General features: G+C 54.0%; 1 protein-coding gene across 4 annotated transcripts in view; it reads left to right on the forward strand.

The window, feature by feature from the left end:
- Window positions 1–22,945, forward strand: part of LOC134995530 (gastrula zinc finger protein xLCGF3.1-like) — a 44,268-nt gene extending 21,323 nt beyond the window's left edge. The window contains exons 1-3 of one of the 4 annotated variants that reach the window (XM_063951101.1): window positions 14,628–15,867; window positions 15,947–16,021; window positions 18,691–22,945. In XM_063951101.1, the coding sequence (XP_063807171.1) occupies window positions 18,723–19,577 (855 nt within the window). In that variant the 5' untranslated portion in view covers window positions 14,628–15,867; window positions 15,947–16,021; window positions 18,691–18,722 and the 3' untranslated portion in view covers window positions 19,578–22,945. Of the gene's footprint in view, window positions 1–14,627; window positions 16,022–16,522; window positions 17,545–18,690 lie in introns of those variants that run through there. The other 3 variants (XM_063951102.1, XM_063951103.1, XM_063951099.1) reach the window with 3 other exon arrangements.
- The last annotated feature ends 3,349 nt before the right edge of the window (window positions 22,946–26,294 follow it).

Raw genomic sequence — 26,294 nt, forward strand, 5'->3', positions numbered from 1 at the left:
TGTCCCTGTATCCTGTCCTCCCAGGGCCGGATCTCATTATACTGTGACATTGGAGTGTCCGCCCTGAAGTGACGCGTGTTCCTGTATCCTGTCCTCCCAGGGCCGGATCTCATTATACTGTGACATTGGAGTGTCCGCCCTGAGGTAACGCGTGTCCCTGTATCCTGTCCTCCCAGGGCCGGATCTCATTATACTGTGACATTGGAGTGTCCGCCCTGAGGTGACCCGTGTCCCTGTATCCTGTCCTCCCAGGGCCGGATCTCATTATACTGTGACATTGGGGTGTCCGCCCTGAGGTGACGCGTGTCCCTGTATCCTGTCCTCCCAGGGCCGGATCTCATTATACTGTGACATTGGGGTGTCCGCCCTGAGGTGACGCGTGTCCCTGTATCCTGTCCTCCCAGGGCCGGATCTCATTATACTGTGACATTGGAGTGTCCGCCCTGAGGTGACCCGTGTCCCTGTATCCTGTCCACCCTGGGCCGGATCTCATTATACTGTGACATTGGAGTGTCCGCCCTGAGGTGACCCGTGTCCCTGTATCCTGTCCTCCCAGGGCCGGATCTCATTATACTGTGACATTGGAGTGTCCGCCCTGAGGTGACCCGTGTCCCTGTATCCTGTCCTCCCAGGGCCGGATCTCATTATACGGTGACATTGGAGTGTCCGCCCTGAGGTGACCCGTGTCCCTGTATCCTGTCCTCCCAGGGCCGGATCTCATTATACTGTGACATTGGAGTGTCCGCCCTGAGGTAACGCGTGTCCCTGTATCCTGTCCTCCCAGGGCCGGATCTCATTATACTGTGACATTGGAGTGTCCGCCCTGAGGTGACCCGTGTCCCTGTATCCTGTCCTCCCAGGGCCGGATCTCATTATACTGTGACATTGGAGTGTCCGCCCTGAGGTGACGCGTGTCCCTGTATCCTGTCCTCCCAGGGCCGGATCTCATTATACTGTGACATTGGAGTGTCCGCCCTGAGGTGACGCGTGTCCCTGTATCCTGTCCTCCCAGGGCCGGATCTGATTATACTGTGACATTGGAGTGTCCGCCCTGAGGTGACGCGTGTCCCTGTATCCTGTCCTCCCAGGGCCGGATCTGATTATATTGTGACATTGGAGTGTCCGCCCTGAGGTGACGCGTGTCCCTGTATCCTGTCCTCCCAGGGCCGGATCTCATTATACTGTGACATTGGAGTGTCCGCTCTGAGGTGACCCGTGTCCCTGTATCCTGTCCTCCCAGGGCCAGATCTCATTATACTGTGACATTGGAGTGCCCGCCCTGAGGTGACCCGTGTCCCTGTATCCTGTCCTCCCAGGGCCGGATCTGATTATACTGTGACATTGGAGTGTCCGCCCTGAGGTGACCCGTGTCCCTGTATCCTGTCCTCCCAGGGCCGGATCTCATTATACTGTGACATTGGAGTGTCCGCCCTGAGGTGACCCGTGTCCCTGTATCCTGTCCTCCCAGGGCCGGATCTCATTATACTGTGACATTGGAGTGTCCGCCCTGAGGTGACCCGTGTCCCTGTATCCTGTCCTCCCAGGGCCGGATCTCATTATACTGTGACATTGGAGTGTCCGCCCTGAGGTGACGCGTGTCCCTGTATCCTGTCCTCCCAGGGCCGGATCTCATTATACTGTGACATTGGAGTGTACGCCCTGAGGTGACCCGTGTCCCTGTATCCTGTCCTCCCAGGGCCGGATCTCATTATACTTTGACATTGGAGTGTACGCCCTGAGGTGACGCGTGTCCCTGTATCCTGTCCTCCCAGGGCCGGATCTGATTATACTGTGACATTGGAGTGTCCGCCCTGAGGTGACCCGTGTCCCTGTATCCTGTCCTCCCAGGGCCGGATCTCATTATACTGTGACATTGGAGTGTCCGCCTGAGGTGACCCGTGTTCTTGTATCCTGTCCTCCCACGGCCGGATCTCATTACACTGTGACATTGGAGTGTCCGCCCTGAGGTGACGCGTGTTCCTGTATCCTGTCCTCCCATGGACGGATCTCATTATACTGTGACATTGGAGTGTCCGCCCTGAGGTAACGCGTGTCCCTGTATCCTGTCCTCCCAGGGCCGGATCTCATTATACTGTGACATTGGAGTGTCCGCCCTGAGGTGACCCGTGTCCCTGTATCCTGTCCTCCCAGGGCCGGATCTCATTATACTGTGACATTGGGGTGTCCGCCCTGAGGTGACGCGTGTCCCTGTATCCTGTCCTCCCAGGGCCGGATCTCATTATACTGTGACATTGGAGTCTCCGCCCTGAGGTGACCCGTGTCCCTGTATCCTGTCCTCCCAGGGCCGGATCTCATAATACTGTGACATTGGAGTGTCCGCCCTGAGGTGACCCGTGTCCCTGTATCTTGTCCTCCCAGGGCCGGATCTCATTATACTGTGACATTGGAGTGTCCGCCCTGAGGTGACGCGTGTCCCTGTATCCTGTCCTCCCAGGGCCGGATCTCATTATACTGTGACATTGGAGTGTCCGCCCTGAGGTGACCCGTGTCCCTGTATCCTGTCCTCCCAGGGCCGGATCTCATTATACTGTGACATTGGAGTGTCCGCCCTGAGGTGACGCGTGTCCCTGTATCCTGTCCTCCCAGGGCCGGATCTCATTATACTGTGACATTGGAGTGTCCGCCCTGAGGTGACGCGTGTCCCTGTATCCTGTCTTCCCAGGGCCGGATCTCATTATACTGTGACATTGGAGTGTCCGCCCTGAGGTGACCCGTGTTCCTGTATCCTGTCCTCCCAGGGCCGGATCTCATTATACTGTGACATTGGAGTGTCCGCCCTGAGGTGACGGGCCGGATCTCATTATACTGTGTCATTAGAGTGTCCGCCCTGAGGTGACGCGTGTCCCTGTATCCTGTCCTCCCAGGGCCGGATCTGATTATACTGTGACATTGGAGTGTCCACCCTGAGGTGACGCGTGTTCCTGTATCCTGTCCTCCCAGGGCCGGATCTCATTATACTGTGACATTGGAGTGTCCGCCCTGAGGTGACGCGTGTCCCTGTATCCTGTCCTCCCAGGGCCGGATCTCATTATACTGTGACATTGGAGTGTCCGCCCTGAGGTGACGCGTGTCCCTGTATCCTGTCCTCCCAGGGCCGGATCTCATTATACTGTGACATTGGAGTGTCCACCCTGAGGTGACGCGTGTTCCTGTATCCTGTCCTCCCAGGGCCGGATCTCATTATACTGTGACATTGGAGTGTCCGCCCTGAGGTGACCCGTGTCCCTGTATCCTGTCCTCCCAGGGCCGGATCTCATTATACTGTGACATTGGAGTGTCCGCCCTGAGGTGACCCGTGTCCCTGTATCCTGTCCTCCCAGGGCCGGATCTCATTATACTGTGACATTGGAGTGTCCGCCCTGAGGTGACCCGTGTCCCTGTATCCTGTCCTCCCAGGGCCGGATCTCATTACACTGTGACATTGGAGTGTCCGCCCTGAGGTGACGCGTGTCCCTGTATCCTGTCCCCCCAGGGCCGGATCTCATTATACTGTGACATTGGAGTGTCCGCCATGAGGTGACGCGTGTCCCTATATCCTGTCCTCCCAGGGCCGGATCTCATTATACTGTGACATTGGAGTGTCCGCCCTGAGGTGACGAGTGTCCCTGTATCCTGTCCTCCCAGGGCCGGATCTCATTATACTGTGACATTGGAGTGTCCGCCCTGAGGTGATGCGTGTCCCTGTACCCTCTCCTCCCAGGGCCGGATCTCATTATACTGTGACATTGGGGTGTCCGCCCTGAGGTGACCCGTGTCCCTGTATCCTGTCCTCCCAGGGCCGGATCTCATTATACTGTGACATTGGAGTGTCCGCCCTGAGGTGACCCGTGTCCCTGTATCCTGTCCTCCCAGGGCCGGATCTCATTATACTGTGACATTGGAGTGTCCGCCCTGAGCTGACGCGTGTCCCTGTATCCTGTCCTCCCAGGGCCTGATCTCATTATACTGTGACATTGGAGTGTCCACCCTGAGGTGACCCGTGTCCCTGTATCCTGTCCTCCCAGGGCCGGATCTCATTATACTGTGACATTGGAGTGTCCGCCCTGAGGTGACCCGTGTCCCTGTATCCTGTCCTCCCAGGGCCGGATCTCATTATACTGTGACATTGGAGTGTCTTCCCTGAGGTGACCCGTGTCCCTGTATCCTGTCCTCCCAGGGCCGGATCTCATTATACTGTGACATTGGAGTGTCCGCCCTGAGGTGACCCGTGTCCCTGTATCCTGTCCTCCCAGGGCCGGATCTCATTATACTGTGACATTGGAGTGTCCGCCCTGAGGTGACGCGTGTCCCTGTATCCTGTCCTCCCAGGGCCGGATCTCATAATACTGTGACATTGGAGTGTCCGCCCTGAGGTGACGCGTGTCCCTGTATCCTGTCCTCCCAGGGCCGGGTCTCATTATACTGTGACATTGGAGTGTCCGCCCTGAGGTGACCCGTGTCCCTGTATCCTGTCCTCCCAGGGCCGGATCTCATTATATTGTGACATTGGAGTGTCCGCCCTGAGGTGACCCGTGTCCCTGTATCCTGTCCTCCCAGGGCCGGATCTCATTATACTGTGACATTGGAGTGTCCGCCCTGAGGTGACGCGTGTACCTGTATCCTGTCCTCCCAGGGCCGGATGTCATTATACTGTGACATTGGAGTGTCCGCCCTGAGGTGACGCGTGTCCCTGTATCCTGTACTCCCATGGCCGGATCTCATTATACTGTGACATTGGAGTGTCCGCCCTGAGGTGACCCGTGTCCCTGTATCCTGTACTCCCAGGGCCGGATCTCATTATACTGTGACATTGGAGTGTCCGCCCTGAGGTGACGCGTGTCCCTGTATCCTGTACTCCCAGGGCCGGATCTCATTATACTGTGACATTGGAGTGTCCGCCCTGAGGTGACGCGTGTCCCTGTATCCTGTACCCCCAGGGCCGGATCTCATTATACTGTGACATTGGAGTGTCCGCCATGAGGTGACGCGTGTCCCTATATCCTGTCCTCCCAGGGCCGGATCTCATTATACTGTGACATTGGAGTGTCCGCCCTGAGGTGACGAGTGTCCCTGTATCCTGTCCTCCCAGGGCCGGATCTCATTATACTGTGACATTGGAGTATCCGCCCTGAGGTGACCCGTGTCCCTGTATCCTGTCCTCCCAGGGCCGGATCTCATTATACTGTGACATTGGAGTGTCCGCCCTGAGGTGACGCGTGTACCTGTATCCTGTCCTCCCAGGGCCGGATGTCATTATACTGTGACATTGGAGTGTCCGCCCTGAGGTGACGCGTGTCCCTGTATCCTGTACTCCCATGGCCGGATCTCATTATACTGTGACATTGGAGTGTCCGCCCTGAGGTGACCCGTGTCCCTGTATCCTGTACTCCCAGGGCCGGATCTCATTATACTGTGACATTGGAGTGTCCGCCCTGAGGTGACGCGTGTCCCTGTATCCTGTACTCCCATGGCCGGATCTCATTATACTGTGACATTGGAGTGTCCGCCCTGAGGTGACCCGTGTCCCTGTATCCTGTCCTCCCAGGGCCGGATCTCATTATAGTGTGACATTGGAGTGTCCGCCCTGAGGTGACCCGTGTCCCTGTATCCTGTCCTCCCAGGGCCGGATCTCATTATATTGTGACATTGGAGTGTCCGCCCTGAGGTGACGCGTGTCCCTGTATCCTGTCCTCCCAGGGCCGGATCTCATTATACTGTGACATTGGAGTGTCCGCCTTGAGGTGACGCGTGTACCTGTATCCTGTCCTCCCAGGGCCGGATGTCATTATACTGTGACATTGGAGTGTCCGCCCTGAGGTGACGCGTGTCCCTGTATCCTTCCTCCCAGGGCCGGATGTCATTATACTGTGACATTGGAGTGTCCGCCCTGAGGTGACGCGTGTCCCTGTATTCTGTCCTCCCAGGGCCGGATCTCATTATACTGTGACATTGGAGTGTCCGCTCTGAGGTGACGCGTGTCCCTGTATCCTGTCCTCCCAGGGCCGGATCTCATTATACTGTGACATTGGAGTGTCCGCCCTGAGGTGACACGTGTCCCTGTATCCTGTCCTCCCAGGGCTGGATCTCATTATACTGTGACATTGGAGTGTCCGCCCTGAGGTGAAGCGTGTCCCTGTATCCTGTCCTCCCAGGGCCGGATCTCATTATACTGTGACATTGGAGTGTCCGCCCTGAGGTGACGCGTGTCCCTGTATCCTGTCCTCCCAGGGCCGGATCTCATTATACTGTGACATTGGAGTGTCCGCCCTGAGGTGACCCGTGTCCCTGTATCCTGTCCTCCCAGGGCCGGATCTTATTATACTGTGACATTGGAGTGTCCGCCCTGAGGTGACGCGTGTCCCTGTATCCTGTCCTCCCAGGGCCGGATCTCATTATACTGTGACATTGGAGTGTCCGCCCTGAGGTAACGCTTGTCCCTGTATCCTGTCCTCCCAGGGCCGGATCTCATTATACTGTGACATTGGAGTGTCCACCCTGAGGTGACCCGTGTCCCTGTATCCTGTGCTCCCAGGGCCGGATCTCATTATACTGTGACATTGGAGTGTCCGCCCTGAGGTGACCCGTGTCCCTGTATCCTGTCCTCCCAGGGCCGGATCTCATTATACTGTGACATTGGGGTGTCCGCCCTGAGGTGACGCGTGTCCCTGTATCCTGTCCTCCCAGGGCCGGATCTCATTATACTGTGACATTGGAGTGTCCGCTCTGAGGTGACCCGTGTCCTGTCCTCCCAGGGCCGGATCTCATTATACTGTGACATTGGAGTGTCCGCCCTGAGGTGACACGTGTCCCTGTATCCTGTCCCCCCAGGGCCAGATCTCATTATACTGTGACATTGGAGTGTCCGCCCTGAGGTGACGCGTGTCCCTGTATCCTGTCCCCCCAGGGCCGGATATCTGTATACTGTGACAATGGAGTGTCCGCCCTGAGGTGACGCGTGTTCCTGTATCCTGTCCCCCCAGGGCCGGATCTCATTATACTGTGACATTGGAGTGTCCGCCCTGAGGTGACGCGTGTCCCTGTATCCTTCCTCCCAGGGCCGGATATCATTATACTGTGACATTGGAGTGTCCACTCTGAGGTGACGCGTGTCCCTGTATCCTGTCCTCCCAGGGCCGGATCTCATTATACTGTGACTTTGGAGTGTCCACTCTGAGGTGACCCGTGTCCTGTCCTCCCAGGGCCGGATCTCATTATACTGTGACATTGGAGTGTCCACCCTGAGGTGACCCGTGTCCCTGTATCCTGTCCTCCCAGGGCCGGATCTCATTATACTGTGACATTGGAGTGTCCGCCCTGAGGTGACGCGTGTCCCTGTATCCTGTCCCCCCAGGGCCGGATATTTGTATACTGTGACAATGGAGTGTCCGCCCTGAGGTGACGCGTGTTCCTGTATCCTGTCCCCCCAGGGCCGGATCTCATTATACTGTGACATTGGAGTGTCCGCCCTGAGGTGACGCGTGTCCCTGTATCCTTCCTCCCAGGGCCGGATATCATTATACTGTGACATTGGAGTGTCCACTCTGAGGTGACCCGTGTCCCTGTATCCTGTCCTCCCAGGGCCGGATATTTGTATACTGTGACAATGGAGTGTCCGCCCTGAGGTGACGCGTGTTCCTATATCCTGTCCCCCCAGGGCCGGATCTCATTATACTGTGACATTGGAGTGTCCGCCCTGAGGTGACGCATGTCCCTGTATCCTTCCTCCCAGTGCCGGATCTCATTATACTGTGACATTGGAGTGTCCACCCTGAGGTGACCCGTGTCCCTGTATCCTGTCCTCCCAGGGCCGGATCTCATTATACTGTGACATTGGAGTGTCCGCCCTGAGGTGACGCGTGTCCTGTCCTCCCAGGGCCGGATCTCATTATACTGTGACATTGGAGTGTCCGCCCTGAGGTGACCCGTGTCCCTGTATCCTGTCCTCCCAGGGTCGGATCTCATTATACTGTGACATTGGGGTGTCCGCCCTGAGGTGACGCGTGTCCCTGTGTCCTGTCCTCCCAGGGCCGGATCTCATTATACTGTGACATTGGAGTGTCCGCCCTGAGGTGACGCGTGTCCCTGTATCCTGTCCCCCCAGGGCCGGATATCTGTATACTGTGACAATGGAGTGTCCGCCCTGAGGTGACGCGTGTTCCTGTATCCTGTCCCCCCAGGGCCGGATCTCATTATACTGTGACATTGGAGTGTCCGCCCTGAGGTGACCCGTGTCCCTGTATCCTGTCCTCCCAGGGCCGGATCTCATTATACTGTGACATTGGAGTGTCCGCCCTGAGGTGACGCGTGTCCCTGTATCCTGTCCTCCCAGGGCCGGATCTCATTATACTGTGACATTGGAGTGTCCACTCTGAGGTGACGCGTGTCCCTGTATCCTGTCCCCCCAGGGCCGGATCTCATTATACTGTGACATTGGAGTGTCCGCCCTGAGGTGACGCGTGTCCCTGTATCCTGTCCCCCCAGGGCCGGATATCTGTATACTGTGACAATGGAGTGTCCGCCCTGAGGTGACGCGTGTTCCTGTATCCTGTCCCCCCAGGGCCGGATCTCATTATACTGTGACATTGGAGTGTCCGCCCTGAGGTGACCCGTGTCCCTGTATCCTGTCCTCCCAGGGCCGGATCTCATTATACTGTGACATTGGAGTGTCCGCCCTGAGGTGACCCGTGTCCCTGTATCCTGTCCTTCCAGGGCCGGATCTCATTATACTGTGACATTGGGGTGTCCGCCCTGAGGTGACGCGTGTCCCTGTATCCTGTCCTCCCAGGGCCGGATCTCATTATACTGTGACATTGGAGTGTCCACTCTGAGGTGACGCGTGTCCCTGTATTCTGTCCCCCCAGGGCCGGATCTCATTATACTGTTACATTGGAGTGTCCACCCTGAGGTGACGCATGTCCCTGTATCCTGTCCTCCCAGGGCCGGATCTCATTATACTGTGACATTGGAGTGTCCGCCCTGAGGTGACGCGTGTCCCTGTATCCTGTCCTCCCAGGGCCGGATCTCATTATACTGTGACATTGGAGTGTCCGCCCTGAGGTGACGCATGTCCCTGTATCCTGTCCTCCCAGGGCTGGATCTCATTATATTGTGACATTGGAGTGTCCGCCCTGAGGTGACGCGTGTCCCTGTATCCTGTCCTCCCAGGGCTGGATCTCATTATACTGTGACATTGGAGTGTCCGCCCTGATGTGACCCGTGTCCCTGTATCCTGTCCTCCCAGGGCCGGATCTCATTATACTGTGACATTGGAGTGTCCACCCTGAGGTGACGCGTGTCCCTGTATCCTGTCCTCCCAGGTCCGGATCTCATTATACTGTGACATTGGAGTGTCCGCCCTGAGGTGACGCGTGTCCCTGTATCCTGTCCTCCCAGGGCCGGATCTCATTATACTGTGACATTGGAGTGTCCGCCCTGAGGTGACGCGTGTCCCTGTATCCTGTCCTCCCAGGGCCGGATCTCATTATATTGTGACATTGGAGTGTCCGCCCTGAGGTGACCCGTGTCCCTGTATCCTGTCCTCCCAGGGCCGGATCTCATTATACTGTGACATTGGAGTGTCCGCCCTGAGGTGACGCGTGTACCTGTATCCTGTCCTCCCAGGGCCGGATGTCATTATACTGTGACATTGGAGTGTCCGCCCTGAGGTGACGCGTGTCCCTGTATCCTGTACTCCCATGGCCGGATCTCATTATACTGTGACATTGGAGTGTCCGCCCTGAGGTGACCCGTGTCCCTGTATCCTGTACTCCCAGGGCCGGATCTCATTATACTGTGACATTGGAGTGTCCGCCCTGAGGTGACGCGTGTCCCTGTATCCTGTACTCCCATGGCCGGATCTCATTATACTGTGACATTGGAGTGTCCGCCCTGAGGTGACCCGTGTCCCTGTATCCTGTCCTCCCAGGGCCGGATCTCATTATAGTGTGACATTGGAGTGTCCGCCCTGAGGTGACCCGTGTCCCTGTATCCTGTCCTCCCAGGGCCGGATCTCATTATATTGTGACATTGGAGTGTCCGCCCTGAGGTGACGCGTGTCCCTGTATCCTGTCCTCCCAGGGCCGGATCTCATTATACTGTGACATTGGAGTGTCCGCCTTGAGGTGACGCGTGTACCTGTATCCTGTCCTCCCAGGGCCGGATGTCATTATACTGTGACATTGGAGTGTCCGCCCTGAGGTGACGCGTGTCCCTGTATCCTTCCTCCCAGGGCCGGATGTCATTATACTGTGACATTGGAGTGTCCGCCCTGAGGTGACGCGTGTCCCTGTATTCTGTCCTCCCAGGGCCGGATCTCATTATACTGTGACATTGGAGTGTCCGCTCTGAGGTGACGCGTGTCCCTGTATCTGTCCTCCCAGGGCCGGATCTCATAATACTGTGACATTGGAGTGTCCCGCCTGAGGTGACCCGTTGTCCCTGTATCCTGTCCTCCCAGGGCCGGGTCTCATTATACTGTGACATGGAGTGTCCGCCCTGAGGTGACCCGTGTCCCTGTATCCTGTCCTCCAGGGCCGGATCTCATTATATTGTGACATTGGAGTGTCCGCCCTGAGGTGACCCGTGTCCCTGTATCCTGTCCTCCAGGGCCGGATCTCATTATACTGTGACATTGAGTGTCCGCCCTGAGGTGACCGCGTGTTCCCTGTATCCTGTCCTCCCAGGGCCGGATCTCATTATACTGTGACATTGGAGTGTCCACCCTGAGGTGACGCGTGTTCCTGTATCCTGTCCTCCCAGGGCCGGATCTCATTATACTGTGACATTGGAGTGTCCGCCCTGAGGTGACGCGTGTTCCTGTATCCTGTCCTCCCAGGGCCGGATCTCATTATACTGTGACATTGGAGTGTCCGCCCTGAGGTGACCCGTGTCCCTGTATCCTGTCCTCCCAGGGCCGGATCTCATTATACTGTGACATTGGAGTGTCCGCCTGAGGTGACGCGTGTCCCTGTATCCTGTCCCCCCAGGGCCGGATCTCATTATACTGTGACATTGGAGTGTCCGCCCTGAGGTGACCCGTGTCCCTGTATCCTGTCCTCCCAGGGCCGGATCTCATTATACTGTGACATTGGAGGTGTCCGCCCTGAGGTGACCCGTGTCCCTGTATCCTGTCCTCCCAGGGCCGGATCTCATTACACTGTGACATTGGAGTGTCCGCCCTGAGGTGGCGCGTGTCCCTGTATCCTGCCCCCAGGGCCGGATCTCATTATACTGTGACATTGGAGTGTCCGCCATGAGGTGACGCGTGTCCCTATATCCTGTCCTCCCAGGGCCGGATCTCATTATACTGTGACATTGGAGTGTCCGCCCTGAAGGTGACGAGTGTCCCTGTATCCTGTCCTCCCAGGGCCGGATCTCATTATACTGTGACATTGAGTATCCGCCCTGAGGTGACCCGTGTCCCTGTATCCTGTCCTCCCAGGGCCGGATCTCATTATACTGTGACATTGGAGTGTCCGCGCCCTGAGGTGACGCGTGTACCTGTATCCTGTCCCTCCCAGGGCCGGATGTCATTATACTGTGACATTGGAGTGTCCCGCCCTGAGGTGACGCGTGTCCCTGTATCCTGTACTCCCATGGCCGGTCTCATTATACTGTGACATTGGAGTGTCCGCCTGAGGTGACCCGTGTCCCTGTATCCTGTACTCCCAGGTGCCGGATCTCATTATACTGTGACATTGGAGTGTCCGCCCTGAGGTGACGCGTGTCCCTGTATCCTGTACTCCCATGGCCGGATCTCATTATACTGTGACATTGGAGTGTCCGCCCTGAGGTGACCCGTGTCCCTGTATCCTGTCCTCCCAGGGCGGATCTCATTATAGTGTGACATTGGAGTGTCCGCCCTGAGGTGACCCGTGTCCCTGTATCCTGTCCTCCCAGGGCCGGATCTCATTATATTGTGACATTGGAGTGTCCGCCCTGAGGTGACGCGTGTCCCTGTATCCTGTCCTCCCAGGGCCGGATCTCATTATACTGTGACATTGGAGTGTCCGCCTTGAGGTGACGCGTGTACCTGTATCCTGTCCTCCCAGGGCCGGATGTCATTATACTGTGACATTGGAGTGTCCGCCCTGAGGTGACGCGTGTCCCTGTATCCTTCCTCCCAGGGCCGGATGTCATTATACTGTGACATTGGAGTGTCCGCCCTGAGGTGACGCGTGTCCCTGTATTCTGTCCTCCCAGGGCCGGATCTCATTATACTGTGACATTGGAGTGTCCGCTCTGAGGTGACGCGTGTCCCTGTATCCTGTCCTCCCAGGGCCGGATCTCATTATACTGTGACATTGGAGTGTCCGCCCTGAGGTGACACGTGTCCCTGTATCCTGTCCTCCCAGGGCTGGATCTCATTATACTGTGACATTGGAGTGTCCGCCCTGAGGTGAAGCGTGTCCCTGTATCCTGTCCTCCCAGGGCCGGATCTCATTATACTGTGACATTGGAGTGTCCGCCCTGAGGTGACGCGTGTCCCTGTATCCTGTCCTCCCAGGGCCGGATCTCATTATACTGTGACATTGGAGTGTCCGCCCTGAGGTGACCCGTGTCCCTGTATCCTGTCCTCCCAGGGCCGGATCTTATTATACTGTGACATTGGAGTGTCCGCCCTGAGGTGACGCGTGTCCCTGTATCCTGTCCTCCCAGGGCCGGATCTCATTATACTGTGACATTGGAGTGTCCGCCCTGAGGTAACGCTTGTCCCTGTATCCTGTCCTCCCAGGGCCGGATCTCATTATACTGTGACATTGGAGTGTCCACCCTGAGGTGACCCGTGTCCCTGTATCCTGTGCTCCCAGGGCCGGATCTCATTATACTGTGACATTGGAGTGTCCGCCCTGAGGTGACCCGTGTCCCTGTATCCTGTCCTCCCAGGGCCGGATCTCATTATACTGTGACATTGGGGTGTCCGCCCTGAGGTGACGCGTGTCCCTGTATCCTGTCCTCCCAGGGCCGGATCTCATTATACTGTGACATTGGAGTGTCCGCTCTGAGGTGACCCGTGTCCTGTCCTCCCAGGGCCGGATCTCATTATACTGTGACATTGGAGTGTCCGCCCTGAGGTGACACGTGTCCCTGTATCCTGTCCCCCCAGGGCCAGATCTCATTATACTGTGACATTGGAGTGTCCGCCCTGAGGTGACGCGTGTCCCTGTATCCTGTCCCCCCAGGGCCGGATATCTGTATACTGTGACAATGGAGTGTCCGCCCTGAGGTGACGCGTGTTCCTGTATCCTGTCCCCCCAGGGCCGGATCTCATTATACTGTGACATTGGAGTGTCCGCCCTGAGGTGACGCGTGTCCCTGTATCCTTCCTCCCAGGGCCGGATATCATTATACTGTGACATTGGAGTGTCCACTCTGAGGTGACGCGTGTCCCTGTATCCTGTCCTCCCAGGGCCGGATCTCATTATACTGTGACTTTGGAGTGTCCACTCTGAGGTGACCCGTGTCCTGTCCTCCCAGGGCCGGATCTCATTATACTGTGACATTGGAGTGTCCACCCTGAGGTGACCCGTGTCCCTGTATCCTGTCCTCCCAGGGCCGGATCTCATTATACTGTGACATTGGAGTGTCCGCCCTGAGGTGACGCGTGTCCCTGTATCCTGTCCCCCCAGGGCCGGATATTTGTATACTGTGACAATGGAGTGTCCGCCCTGAGGTGACGCGTGTTCCTGTATCCTGTCCCCCCAGGGCCGGATCTCATTATACTGTGACATTGGAGTGTCCGCCCTGAGGTGACGCGTGTCCCTGTATCCTTCCTCCCAGGGCCGGATATCATTATACTGTGACATTGGAGTGTCCACTCTGAGGTGACCCGTGTCCCTGTATCCTGTCCTCCCAGGGCCGGATATTTGTATACTGTGACAATGGAGTGTCCGCCCTGAGGTGACGCGTGTTCCTATATCCTGTCCCCCCAGGGCCGGATCTCATTATACTGTGACATTGGAGTGTCCGCCCTGAGGTGACGCATGTCCCTGTATCCTTCCTCCCAGTGCCGGATCTCATTATACTGTGACATTGGAGTGTCCACCCTGAGGTGACCCGTGTCCCTGTATCCTGTCCTCCCAGGGCCGGATCTCATTATACTGTGACATTGGAGTGTCCGCCCTGAGGTGACGCGTGTCCTGTCCTCCCAGGGCCGGATCTCATTATACTGTGACATTGGAGTGTCCGCCCTGAGGTGACCCGTGTCCCTGTATCCTGTCCTCCCAGGGTCGGATCTCATTATACTGTGACATTGGGGTGTCCGCCCTGAGGTGACGCGTGTCCCTGTGTCCTGTCCTCCCAGGGCCGGATCTCATTATACTGTGACATTGGAGTGTCCGCCCTGAGGTGACGCGTGTCCCTGTATCCTGTCCCCCCAGGGCCGGATATCTGTATACTGTGACAATGGAGTGTCCGCCCTGAGGTGACGCGTGTTCCTGTATCCTGTCCCCCCAGGGCCGGATCTCATTATACTGTGACATTGGAGTGTCCGCCCTGAGGTGACCCGTGTCCCTGTATCCTGTCCTCCCAGGGCCGGATCTCATTATACTGTGACATTGGAGTGTCCGCCCTGAGGTGACGCGTGTCCCTGTATCCTGTCCTCCCAGGGCCGGATCTCATTATACTGTGACATTGGAGTGTCCACTCTGAGGTGACGCGTGTCCCTGTATCCTGTCCCCCCAGGGCCGGATCTCATTATACTGTGACATTGGAGTGTCCGCCCTGAGGTGACGCGTGTCCCTGTATCCTGTCCCCCCAGGGCCGGATATCTGTATACTGTGACAATGGAGTGTCCGCCCTGAGGTGACGCGTGTTCCTGTATCCTGTCCCCCCAGGGCCGGATCTCATTATACTGTGACATTGGAGTGTCCGCCCTGAGGTGACCCGTGTCCCTGTATCCTGTCCTCCCAGGGCCGGATCTCATTATACTGTGACATTGGAGTGTCCGCCCTGAGGTGACCCGTGTCCCTGTATCCTGTCCTTCCAGGGCCGGATCTCATTATACTGTGACATTGGGGTGTCCGCCCTGAGGTGACGCGTGTCCCTGTATCCTGTCCTCCCAGGGCCGGATCTCATTATACTGTGACATTGGAGTGTCCACTCTGAGGTGACGCGTGTCCCTGTATTCTGTCCCCCCAGGGCCGGATCTCATTATACTGTTACATTGGAGTGTCCACCCTGAGGTGACGCATGTCCCTGTATCCTGTCCTCCCAGGGCCGGATCTCATTATACTGTGACATTGGAGTGTCCGCCCTGAGGTGACGCGTGTCCCTGTATCCTGTCCTCCCAGGGCCGGATCTCATTATACTGTGACATTGGAGTGTCCGCCCTGAGGTGACGCATGTCCCTGTATCCTGTCCTCCCAGGGCTGGATCTCATTATATTGTGACATTGGAGTGTCCGCCCTGAGGTGACGCGTGTCCCTGTATCCTGTCCTCCCAGGGCTGGATCTCATTATACTGTGACATTGGAGTGTCCGCCCTGATGTGACCCGTGTCCCTGTATCCTGTCCTCCCAGGGCCGGATCTCATTATACTGTGACATTGGAGTGTCCACCCTGAGGTGACGCGTGTCCCTGTATCCTGTCCTCCCAGGTCCGGATCTCATTATACTGTGACATTGGAGTGTCCGCCCTGAGGTGACGCGTGTCCCTGTATCCTGTCCTCCCAGGGCCGGATCTCATTATACTGTGACATTGGAGTGTCCGCCCTGAGGTGACGCGTGTCCCTGTATCCTGTCCTCCCAGGGCCGGATCTCATGTGAAGAGGTAGCGGTGTATTTCTCGGAGGGCGAGTGGCAGTCCTTGGAGATCTGGCAGAAGGACCTTTACAGGACTGTGATAAAGGATGAGACGGTCTCCTCGCTGGGTAGGTTCCTGCAGGATGATGCCGGGTGGGGGTAGGATGCTGCCTCTCCTGTAACCTCTGTGACCACCTCCTTTTCCAGGGTTCCCAGCTCAAATCTGTGACTTCCTGCTGGGCCAGGAGGAGTGCGGCTCCGTATCTGTGAAACAAGAGTGCGGTGAGTGAGGCCTCATCGCTTCCGGCACCTAGGATTCACTCGTAGGGCGGCACAGTGATATTACACCACGGCAATGGGGTTCCTCCCCTCACCCTGCTCCACACCTGGCAGCACGTCCGATAGAGCCCACACAAGGTGCCCCGGCACTCAGCAGTCAGCCATACAAAGGCTACTAGAGCTAGCACATTGTGGCACAACTGTGGTGTAGGGACATGGCTGTACAGCGGGTACAGGGGATGTCTGCTCGCTGGCCGGTGGGTACATGGATAGGTAGACAGGAGGAGGTGGCAGTAGCTGAGGCCGGGGATTATGACAGAATGGATGAGAGCTTTTGGTTGAACGTTGGATAAGAAAAGGGTTCTAGAGATAATTTGAAAGTTTGGTTATAAGACTTAGAGGTGGGGGGGCTGGAGGTGAGGAGTAGAGTGCCGGGGAGAGTTGCCGGCTGCACCAGCGGATATTAGGGAGGTGGTAACACAGGGAGGCGGGGGAGTGATAGGCTCTGCTGTGACCTATATGTAGCATTAGGACGTCCATAGCAGAGAGGCGGCTGGAGACACTAGATAGTACAGAAGAGGGGAGGTCAGGGGAGGAGCGGTAGATTTGGGTGTGGTCGGTGTACAGGTGATCCTGGCGGGCACAGGAGCACATTGGTTACACAGGAGAGGAGCTGCACTGTGAGACAGGTAGACGGCCCTGGGTACAGCCTCAGGGAACACCGGCAGTCAGCATGGAGCACAGTGTCAGGGGCTGCAGGACGGCCCAGGAGGTTGGGTCAGGGTAAATTTACTAAGCTGCGAGTGTGGTATTCTGGAGGTTTCCCCACCTGCCGAGTTACTAAGGACAGAGGCCGCCCGGAAACCGTTCTGCAGAATACAGGACCGATGAACTGGCTCAGCCAGGTGTAATCGCTGTAGGTCAGGTAAATGACCGGCAAGATCCATTACCAGCGATCTCCTCCAGTTATTAAACTTTAGAAAAGCCAGCTTCAATATGCTGAGACGGGCACTAAACGACATTGACTGGGAAGTTTTGTTTCATGGTAAAGACACATCGGAAATGTGGGATGCTTTAAAAGGGTTGCTCGATAGCAATATTCACAAATTCATTCCCATGGGCAGTAAACGCAGGAGTACTAAACACAAACCAATGTGGCTTAATAAGGAGGTTCTAGAAGCAATGGCTAAAAAGAGGCGTGCTTTCAAAACATTTAAATCTGTTGGAGAAGAGGAGGCATTCCAGTATTACAAGGAATGCAATAAAAAAATGCAAAAAAGTAATAAAAGCATCTAAAATTGTAAACGAAAAACAAATCGCTATAGAGAGTAAAACCAATCCTAAAACGTTTTATAAGTACATAAACAGTAAAAGGTTAAAGAAGGAGTGTGTAGGCCCAATAAAAGATGAATTGGGAGCTTTGATAAACAATGATAAAATAAAAGCTGAAATACTAAACAATTTTTTTCCCTCAGTATTCACCAGGGAGGATCAGACGGTGAGAGTAGTGCATAACGACAGTGAAGGTAATGACTCTTGGCTGGATGCTTGTTTAAGTGAGGAAGTAGTCCTGGAGAGGCTAAGCAACATAAAGATTAATAAATCACCTGGCCCAGATGGTTTTCATCTGAAGGTTCTTATGGAGCTTAGGTCACAGCTAGCAAGACCCTTATACTTGATTTTCCACAGTTCAGTTAGATCAGTCACGGTACAGAGGGATTGGCATGTAGCTGAGGTAGTTCCATTATTTAAAAAGGGAACTAAAAATCATCCTGGGAACTATAGACCAGTTAGTATAACCTCTATAGTGGGGAAATTATTGGAAGGAATTTTGAGGGATAGCATAGAGGATTATCTGCAGAATACTAAGTTTATTAGCAAGAGTCAGCATGGGTTTGTGAGGGACAGATCGTGTCAAACTAACTTAATTAGCTTCTATGAGGAAGTGAGCGAGACTCTTGACTAGGGAAAAGCAGTGGATGTGGTCTATTTAGATTTTGCAAAAGCCTTCGATACAGTGCCTCATAGGAGACTGATCATCAAATTAAGGGAGCTTGGCCTATACTATTTGTACATGGATAAGTAATTGGCTGGATAACAGGGTACAATAAGTAATGGTTAATGGGATGTCCTCCAGCTGGGCACCAGTAGTCAGCAGAATTCCACAAGGGTCCGTACTTGGCCGCTACTGTTCAATATATTTATCAATGACCTAGAAATAGGCCTGGAAACCACAGTGTTAATCTTTGCAGATGATACTAAACTGTGTAAGGTAATGGCAGCGGTCTCAGGGTGATGTTGGAGCCGGGCGGCAGAGGGTTGAGGCGTAATTATCAGGCATAGTCTATAGTTGCCGCCGGTTTTACTATACAGTATGACTGGCCCCAGCGCGGATAAATAACGAGGGCACTACGGGTAAAGCGATTTTCTGGACACCCTCTCATATAGCCGGGCCAATAAGCTCTGTCCGTTATACTGTACCCTGGGGTCACCTGTTATAGTGCTGAACCGGGCGTTGTTGTCGCTGGGGGAAATCAGTTTCTTTGGTTCCTTTCTCGGTTACTAAAATGAAAGCCAGTTCTCCGTTAGCACGGGCCGCTGTAGGACGCGCACATTGTACTGTATTTGTTACCTGCGGCATCAGAATAACGCTTGTGTTTCTTTTCTCGCAGATTTCACGGTTCGGAATTCCAAAGAGTTTGCGATGGTGATAGCCACCGGTATAGCGGCCATTAAGGAGGAATCTCCGCCGCAGCGGTGCCCTGATAGCCACAGGACACACCCAAAGAGAACAAATCCCTGCCCGGGGATAAACCAGAGGACCAGGCTGATGAAGAAGGACTGCAGCAGGGACTGGCCACACGCCAACCATGACGCTTTGTCCCAGAAGAAGTACTTGGTGAAGAGAAAGTCCACGTCGGGTATTCTGGAGCGCTTTAAGAGACGTGAAGTGAAGCCGCGTAGATCTGAGTCGGTGTTTGCCTGCAACGTGTGCAGGAACACCTTCCCCAGCCGGTATCGCTTGCAGATCCACTCGCGGTTCCACAGTGGGGATAAGCCATTCCTGTGCAGAGACTGCGGCAAAGGCTTTTCCCGCGCCGACTACCTGAAATCTCACCGCCGCCTGCACACCGAGGAAAACCCCTTCAAGTGTCCCGACTGCGAGAAGAGTTTTCCTGATAAAGCAACTTTGAGGACGCACCTGAGGAATGTGCATAACAGGCTTGACCGGAGGCTGAAGGAGGTGAAGCAGATGCTTCGGCAAGATGCCTCCTGCAACGTGGCTGCAAAAAGGGTGCACGTCTGTGATGTGTGCGATAAGACTTTCAGCAAATCGTACAACCTCAAAGTACACCAAAGAATTCACACGGGGGAGAAACCATATCAGTGCCCCAGGTGTGAAAAGTGCTTCTCCCAAAACATCCGGCTGAAGATCCATCGGACCACCCATGAAGAGTGGGCGCATGAGGCCTCAAGCATGCGAAGCCCGCCGTGCAGCCCGAGAAAACCCACAAGTGTCACGTGTGCGAGAAGAGTTTCGGCCATTCCTACAGCCTGAAAGTCCATCTGAGGGTCCACACCGGGGAGAAACCCTACCAGTGTGAGGAATGTCTCAAGTGTTTCTCGAAGAACAACCTCCTGACCGTACACAGGAGGACACACAGCGGAGAGAGGCCCTACCAGTGCGTGGAGTGCCCGAAGAGCTTCAGCGTCATCTCCCACCTACGCGTCCACAGGAGGAGACACACCGGGGAGCAACCCTACCAGTGTACCGAGTGCACGAAAAGCTTCAGCGACTACTCATCGATAGTGCGTTATCAGAGGATACACTCCGGCGCCAAACCGTACCAGTGCACCGTGTGTCAGAAGAGTTTCCGAGAGAAGTCCCACCTGACCGTGCACCGGAGAACTCACACCGGCGAGCGCCCTTACAAGTGTGTCGAGTGTGGGAGGGCTTTTAGCGATTGCTCCTCTTTCGTGGAACACCGCCGGAACCATAGTGGTGCCAGGCCCTACAAGTGCCAGGTGTGTCAGAAGAGCTTCACCAAGGCCTACACGCTAAAGATCCACCACCGAGTCCACACCGGGGAAAAGCCCTATAAATGTCACCAGTGCCCCAGGAGCTTCAGCATCAACTATCACCTGAAGGTGCATGAGAAGACCCATGATGTGACCGGACGTGGTGCTAGGCCAGCCATTAGACCGGGGACCATACTAGTAGAGTAGCAAGTGATCTGTATAATGACGTTTCATGTGTATCTAAGTGTAAATTATTATTTTTATTAAATGTGTCCTCCCGTCTAAAATGCACTTATGACGAAACAGCTTCTGTATTTGTAATAAATGATATATGTGACCGACCTGCTCCTGCACAGCCACTGGGTATGAAGTGTTAGCGATACGTTACCGATGGAAGACAGGAACCAGCTACTAAGAGCTACGCCTAGGTCCCCTGTTTGGTGCCAGCAGTGTACCACCCTGTCCCAATAGAGATTTCACTGATTTGATCAACAACGTCTTACCGGTAGGATGGAAACGTAATTATGGTGAGAGGTGAGCGAGAACGTCGGAAGGACACCCCGTATCTTCTGTAGGAGATCTTCTGTAGTTTGTCTCGTTCTCTCCGCTCCGGGCGTCTCCACCATTTGCTGAGGCGCACATTAATGACAATGGAAAAGTCGCAGCGCGTGAGCCCATTACTCTGTACCGCCATTACTCTGTACTCTGTTTTGACGTCACGAACACCCCCTGCGTTCGCCCAGCCACGCCTGCGTTTTTCCAAACACTTCCTGTAAACAGTCAGTTGACACCCAGAAACGCCCTCTTCATGTCAATCACTCTGCGGCCACCAGTGCGACTGAAAAGCTTCGCTAGACCTTATGTGAAACTACATAGTTCAATGTAATAGTACGTCACGCGTGCGCATTGCGCCGCTTACGCATGTACAGAAGTGACTTTTTTTTGCCTAGTCGCTGCACAGCGAACGAAAGCAGCTAGCGATCTACTCGGAATGACCACCCCTGTCAATCACATTGCGATCGAAATTTTCGCACCATCCTGTCGCCGTTTGGCATCATGTCTGCGCATTGCGGTGCATACGTATGCGCAGTATTTTGATAATCGGATGCTGTGTGATTTCGCACAATAGCGATCTAGTTTGAATTGGGCCCTGTGTACGGAATGCTGCGGCTTTCCTCACGCCACGTTCTGCCGTGCTTCATCTGCGGCACTGTGTGAAACCAGCACCATATACATGTTCCATACTACCGTGACTAGGGAAGCCAGTGCCGGTTCTTTCCGGATCACCCAGCTGGCCGCAGAATAGATGGATTTCGTGATGCGGCTCCTCTCAGTCACTTGTAGGCTGGGAGCGCGCTGCTCAGTGACATCATCAACCTTTTCTCACCTCCGCTATGTGGCTACGGCAGGAGGGGAGGAGGTAACGGATTGTGGGGGTCACTCAGACCTGATTGCACTCCAGGTTTCTTTGCTGCGATCAGGTCAGAACTGCGCATGGGTATGCACCGCAATGCGCAGGCGCGTCGCACGGGTACAAAGCGGATCGTTGCTGTGCGATGGGTTTTACGAAGAATCCATTCGCACAGCCGATCGCAAGGAGATTGACAGGAAGAAGGCGTTTGTGGGCGGCAACTGACCGTTTTCTGGGAGTAGTTGGGAAAACGCAGGCGTGTCCAAGGATTTGCAGGGCGGGCGTCTGACATCAATTCCGGGACCGGACAGGCTGAAGTGATCACAGCGGCTGAGTAAGTTCTGGGCAACTCAGAAACTGCACAAGATCAGTTTGTACCGCTCTGCTACACATGCGATCACACACTTGCACAGCTAAAATACACTCCCCTATGGGCGGCGAGTATGCGAACGCAGGAATGCAGAAATAACCCTAGCGAGGGAACAGGTCTGAATTAGGCCCTGTGTGTGGTGGGATAGCTTTGTACAATTCAGTCCCAGGATTACAGAGAGCGATGGTAACTGAAGGTCCATTAATTAATATTAAACCTATGTCTAGAAATGAATTGTTCCTTCCGCCATTGAGGACGCTCAGTAATTTATCCCCATACGTAGATGTACTTCCAGCAAACCCAGAGTAACGGTGGGATTACCAGGGCTGCAAGCAGGAGAACTTTCATAGTTCTGGAGGTGGGAAACGTGTTTGTCCGTCACGTTCAGATGGCTCAGTCCAATTAGACGCCGGCTGAAAAATGTATTTCATGAAACTCGCAGACTTCGCACAAATGCGCACACCTGGGATTTCCGGAGAATCTGATTAAAAACGCCTGTTCGCTGTACCGGCAGCGGGGGATTGCAGATTGTCTGCCAAATGCAATGTGAGAGAAATGCGTGAAAAGTGGGGTGACCTTCCTGTACGCCCGAAAAAGTGACAATTTCATTTGCAGAATCATAGGGAAGGCTGTTATCGGGCATTAGGAAACTACCGGAGGTTTTTAAATGGTGGTAAGCGGCTGATTTCTACATTTCGAGAGAAAAAAATTCATAAAGAGCAAACTTTTTTGGTTTACTTTAATATGAAAAAAATGAAAATGCAAAAATTCTAAATGACAAAAACAAATGTTAAAAAAAATAAACAAATACTCTAGATTTGGGGTGCGTGAAGCAACGTAAAAGTTGATTTTGGAGTCATTTGGAGCCATTTTTTTTTTATACTCCCAAAAATGTATTTTAATTACTGTACTAAGGGGCTGATTGAGTAAGGATGGCAGATGCTGCTAATCACAGAACTTGCTATCCTTTTCCTAGCATACTGACCGGCGCCTCCCCCCTGCAACAAGCAGAAATCGCGATCACTTCGCAATATCTGCTTGTCAGCAGAAACTAAAGATGACTTCTGCCGGCGCAGCTTAGCTGCGGTCGCAGGACTCCCAGCGCCATTTTACCTGTCGCGGCGGCTGCGTGTGATGTCAAGCAGCCGCCGCAACCACTCCCCCAATACGCCCCCGTTCGCGCCACACCGCCCACTGCCCACCGCTAGGGTCGCCCCGCCTCCACAACGCTCCATCTCCTCCCTGGAAACGGAATGTTTTCCGCCCCGCAACCGCCTCTGCTTGATTGACAGGCAGAAGCAAACACATTTTCTGCGGCGCCCTTCAGAGAGTGCATGCGCAGTACGGGCTCTTCGTATGCGCCCGCGGGCCCACCGCAAAAATTCCGGTTGGATCGCGATTTGCGATCCAACCTGAATTAGCCCCTAAAATAAGCTAATTGGAAACTTACAATTGCCTAATTAGTCATTAGTGCGGGTGTCCCAGGGGTTCTGAATGGTGTCCGACGTTTTAACCTTAGAATAAGGATTTTCCCTGTCATCTCTCGCCCTCAGTGAGGTGCGAATGGAAAAATGTAAATTTACTCTGACTGGTTCAGTGCGAGTTTCCAATTGGATTGCAAAATTTGCTGAGAAAACGGCAACTCGCAGTCTGCAACTTGCACCTAATTGGATTGACCTCAAAGACAAGCAATGCATATAGGGGGTCATTCCGAGTTGTTCGCTCGCAAGCTGCTTTTAGCAGCATTGCACACGCTAAGCCGCCGCCTACTGGGAGTGAATCTTAGCTTATCAAAATTGCGAACGAAAGATTAGCAGAATTGCGAAAATACACCTCTTAGCAGTTTCTGAGTAGCTCGAGACTTACTCGGCATCTGCGATCAGTTCAGTGCTTGTCGTACCTGGTTTGACGTCACAAACACACCCAGCGTTCGCCCAGACACTCCTCCGTTTCTCCAGCCACTCCCGCGTTTTTCCCAGAAACGGTAGCGTTTTTTCGCACACACCCATAAAACGGCCAGTTTCCGCCCAGAAACACCCACTTCCTGTCAATCACATTACGATCAGCAGAACGAAGAAAAAACCGTGAGTAAAATTCCTAACTGCATAGCAAATTTACTTGGCGCAGTCGCACTGCGGACATTGCGCATGCGCACTAAGCGGAAAATCGCTGCGATGCGAAAAAATCAACCGAGCGAACAACTCGGAATGGCCCCCATAGTGTGTGATGTATACAGTAACTCTGGAAATGTGCGGGGGGGGGGGGTTGTGCCCCATGTACTGATGGTGGAGGTTTGTCTCTGTGCGCTATCTGGGGAAAGTTAGAGAAATGACAGGTTTTGCACTATTTCTTAACCAACTATAGTGTGCCTGATTGTAGTGCAGGGCTGTGATCACGTCTGCATTACACCCTGTGAATTAAACAGTCATTTGTCAGATTTGGGGACTCAATAATATATCAAAGGACTGTCCATTATTTTGCCCTGTCCCTGCCATATCAATTGTATTGCATAAGTATTATCTCTGTGTCATTTTTTATCCTTTTCACTTATGACTGTGGTGGTCATTCCGAGTTGATCGCTCGCTAGCTGCTTTTAGCAGCCGTGCAAACGCTATGCCGCCGCCCACTGGGAGTGTATTTTAGCTTAGCAGAAGTCCGAACGAAAGGATCGCAGAGCGGCTACAAAACATTTTTGTGTAGTTTCAGAGTAGCTCAAAACCTACTCGGCGCATGCGATCACTTCAGACTATTCTGTTCCGGATTTGACGTCACACACCCGCCCAGCGTTCGCCCAGCCACACCTGCGTTTTTCCTGGCACGCCTGCATTTTTCCGCACACTCCCTGAAAACGGTCAGTCGACACCCAGAAAACGCCCTCTTCATGTCAATCACTCTGTGACAACCAGTGCGACTGAAAGACCCTGTGCAAAACTGCATCATTCGTTGTGGCCGTACGTGGCACGTGCGCATTGCGCCGCATACACATGCGCAGAACTGCCGTTTTTTAGCCTGATCGCTGCGCTGCGAACAAATGCAGCTAGCGATCAACTCGGAATGACCACCTGTATGTAGACTTTTGTGTGTCATTTCTTGTATTGCAGTGGTTCTCACACTGTGTGCCGTGGCTCCCTGGGGAGACTCGGGACACTTACAGGGGTGTCTTGGGTTGGTGGCTCAGGACCAATTCTTATTATTTATGGACAATGTAATAGGCAAAACCAGTGCTGGTGGCTGCAGATCATAACATATGTGGACAAACAGAAGCAGGTCTGGTTCCTCACTACATAACTACTGACCCTAAGGATGACATATAAACGCAATTAACTTCATTTAATATTTCATTCTAGATTTCTCAGTAAAAAACTTTTGGCCTAGGGGTGCAGTAAAAAAAAAAAAAAATTTCTGATACTCTAATGCGCCGTAATTCAAAACCGTTTTTTTCTAATTACTTTCTCTGGTGTCCTGTATCTTCTTATATTAAATCTAAACTTTAACAAGTTCTGTTCTTGTTCTAGTAAATTTATAGGACCATTAGTAAGAGAATGTTGATTGTGTAAACCTTTTTATAAGCTTGTTGATGTTAATGCTTTGCATGCTAGGGCAGGCTGAGTCGGTCCTTTGAATGCTGGTGTGCAACTAACAGAGAACATGGGACCTGATTTAGAGGTGGACGGATGTAGAATGTCTGGTGCAGATCTGCGCATGCCTCCTACTGGGTACCACCGCTGAATCCAGTATTGGGCATTACTGGGTGGTGACTTGGAGGTGGCTGGGTGAAGGTTTGGAGGTGATTGGGATGTGGCTCAGTGGTGACTTGGAGGTGACTGGTGACTTGGAGGTGACTGGTTGGTGACTTGGAGGTGACTGGGTGGTGATTTGGAGGTGACTGGGTGGTGACTTGGAGGTGACTGGGTGGTGATTTGGAAGTGACTGGTTGGTGATTTGGAGGTGACTGGGTGGTGACTTGAAGGCAGCTGGGAGGTGACAGGGTGGTGATTGGGAGGTGACTGGTTGGTGGCTTGGAGGTGACTGGGTGGTGATTTGGAAGTGACTGGTTGGTGACTTGGAGGTGACTGGGTGGTGATTTGGAAGTGACTGGTTGGTGACTTGGAGGTGACTGGGTGGTGATTTGGAAGTGACTGGTTGGTGACTTGGAGGTGATTTGGAAGTGACTGGTTGGTGACTTGGAGGTGACTGGGTGGTGATTTGGAAGTGACTGGTTGGTGACTTGGAGGTGACTGGGTGGTGATTTGGAAGTGACTGGTTGGTGATTTGGAGGTGACTTGAAGGCAGCTGGGAGGTGACAGGGCGGTGATTGGGAGGTGACTGGTTGGTGGCTTGGAGGTGACTGGTTGGTGACTTGGAGGTGACTGGGTGGTCATTTGGAGGTGACTGGTCATTTGGAGGTGACTGGTTGGTGACTTGGAGGTGACTGGGTGGTGATTTGAAGGTGACTTGAAGGCAGCTGGGAGGTG

Source organism: Pseudophryne corroboree, unplaced genomic scaffold (assembly GCF_028390025.1).
Source record: "Pseudophryne corroboree isolate aPseCor3 unplaced genomic scaffold, aPseCor3.hap2 scaffold_1394, whole genome shotgun sequence".
NCBI lineage: Eukaryota > Metazoa > Chordata > Amphibia > Anura > Myobatrachidae > Pseudophryne > Pseudophryne corroboree.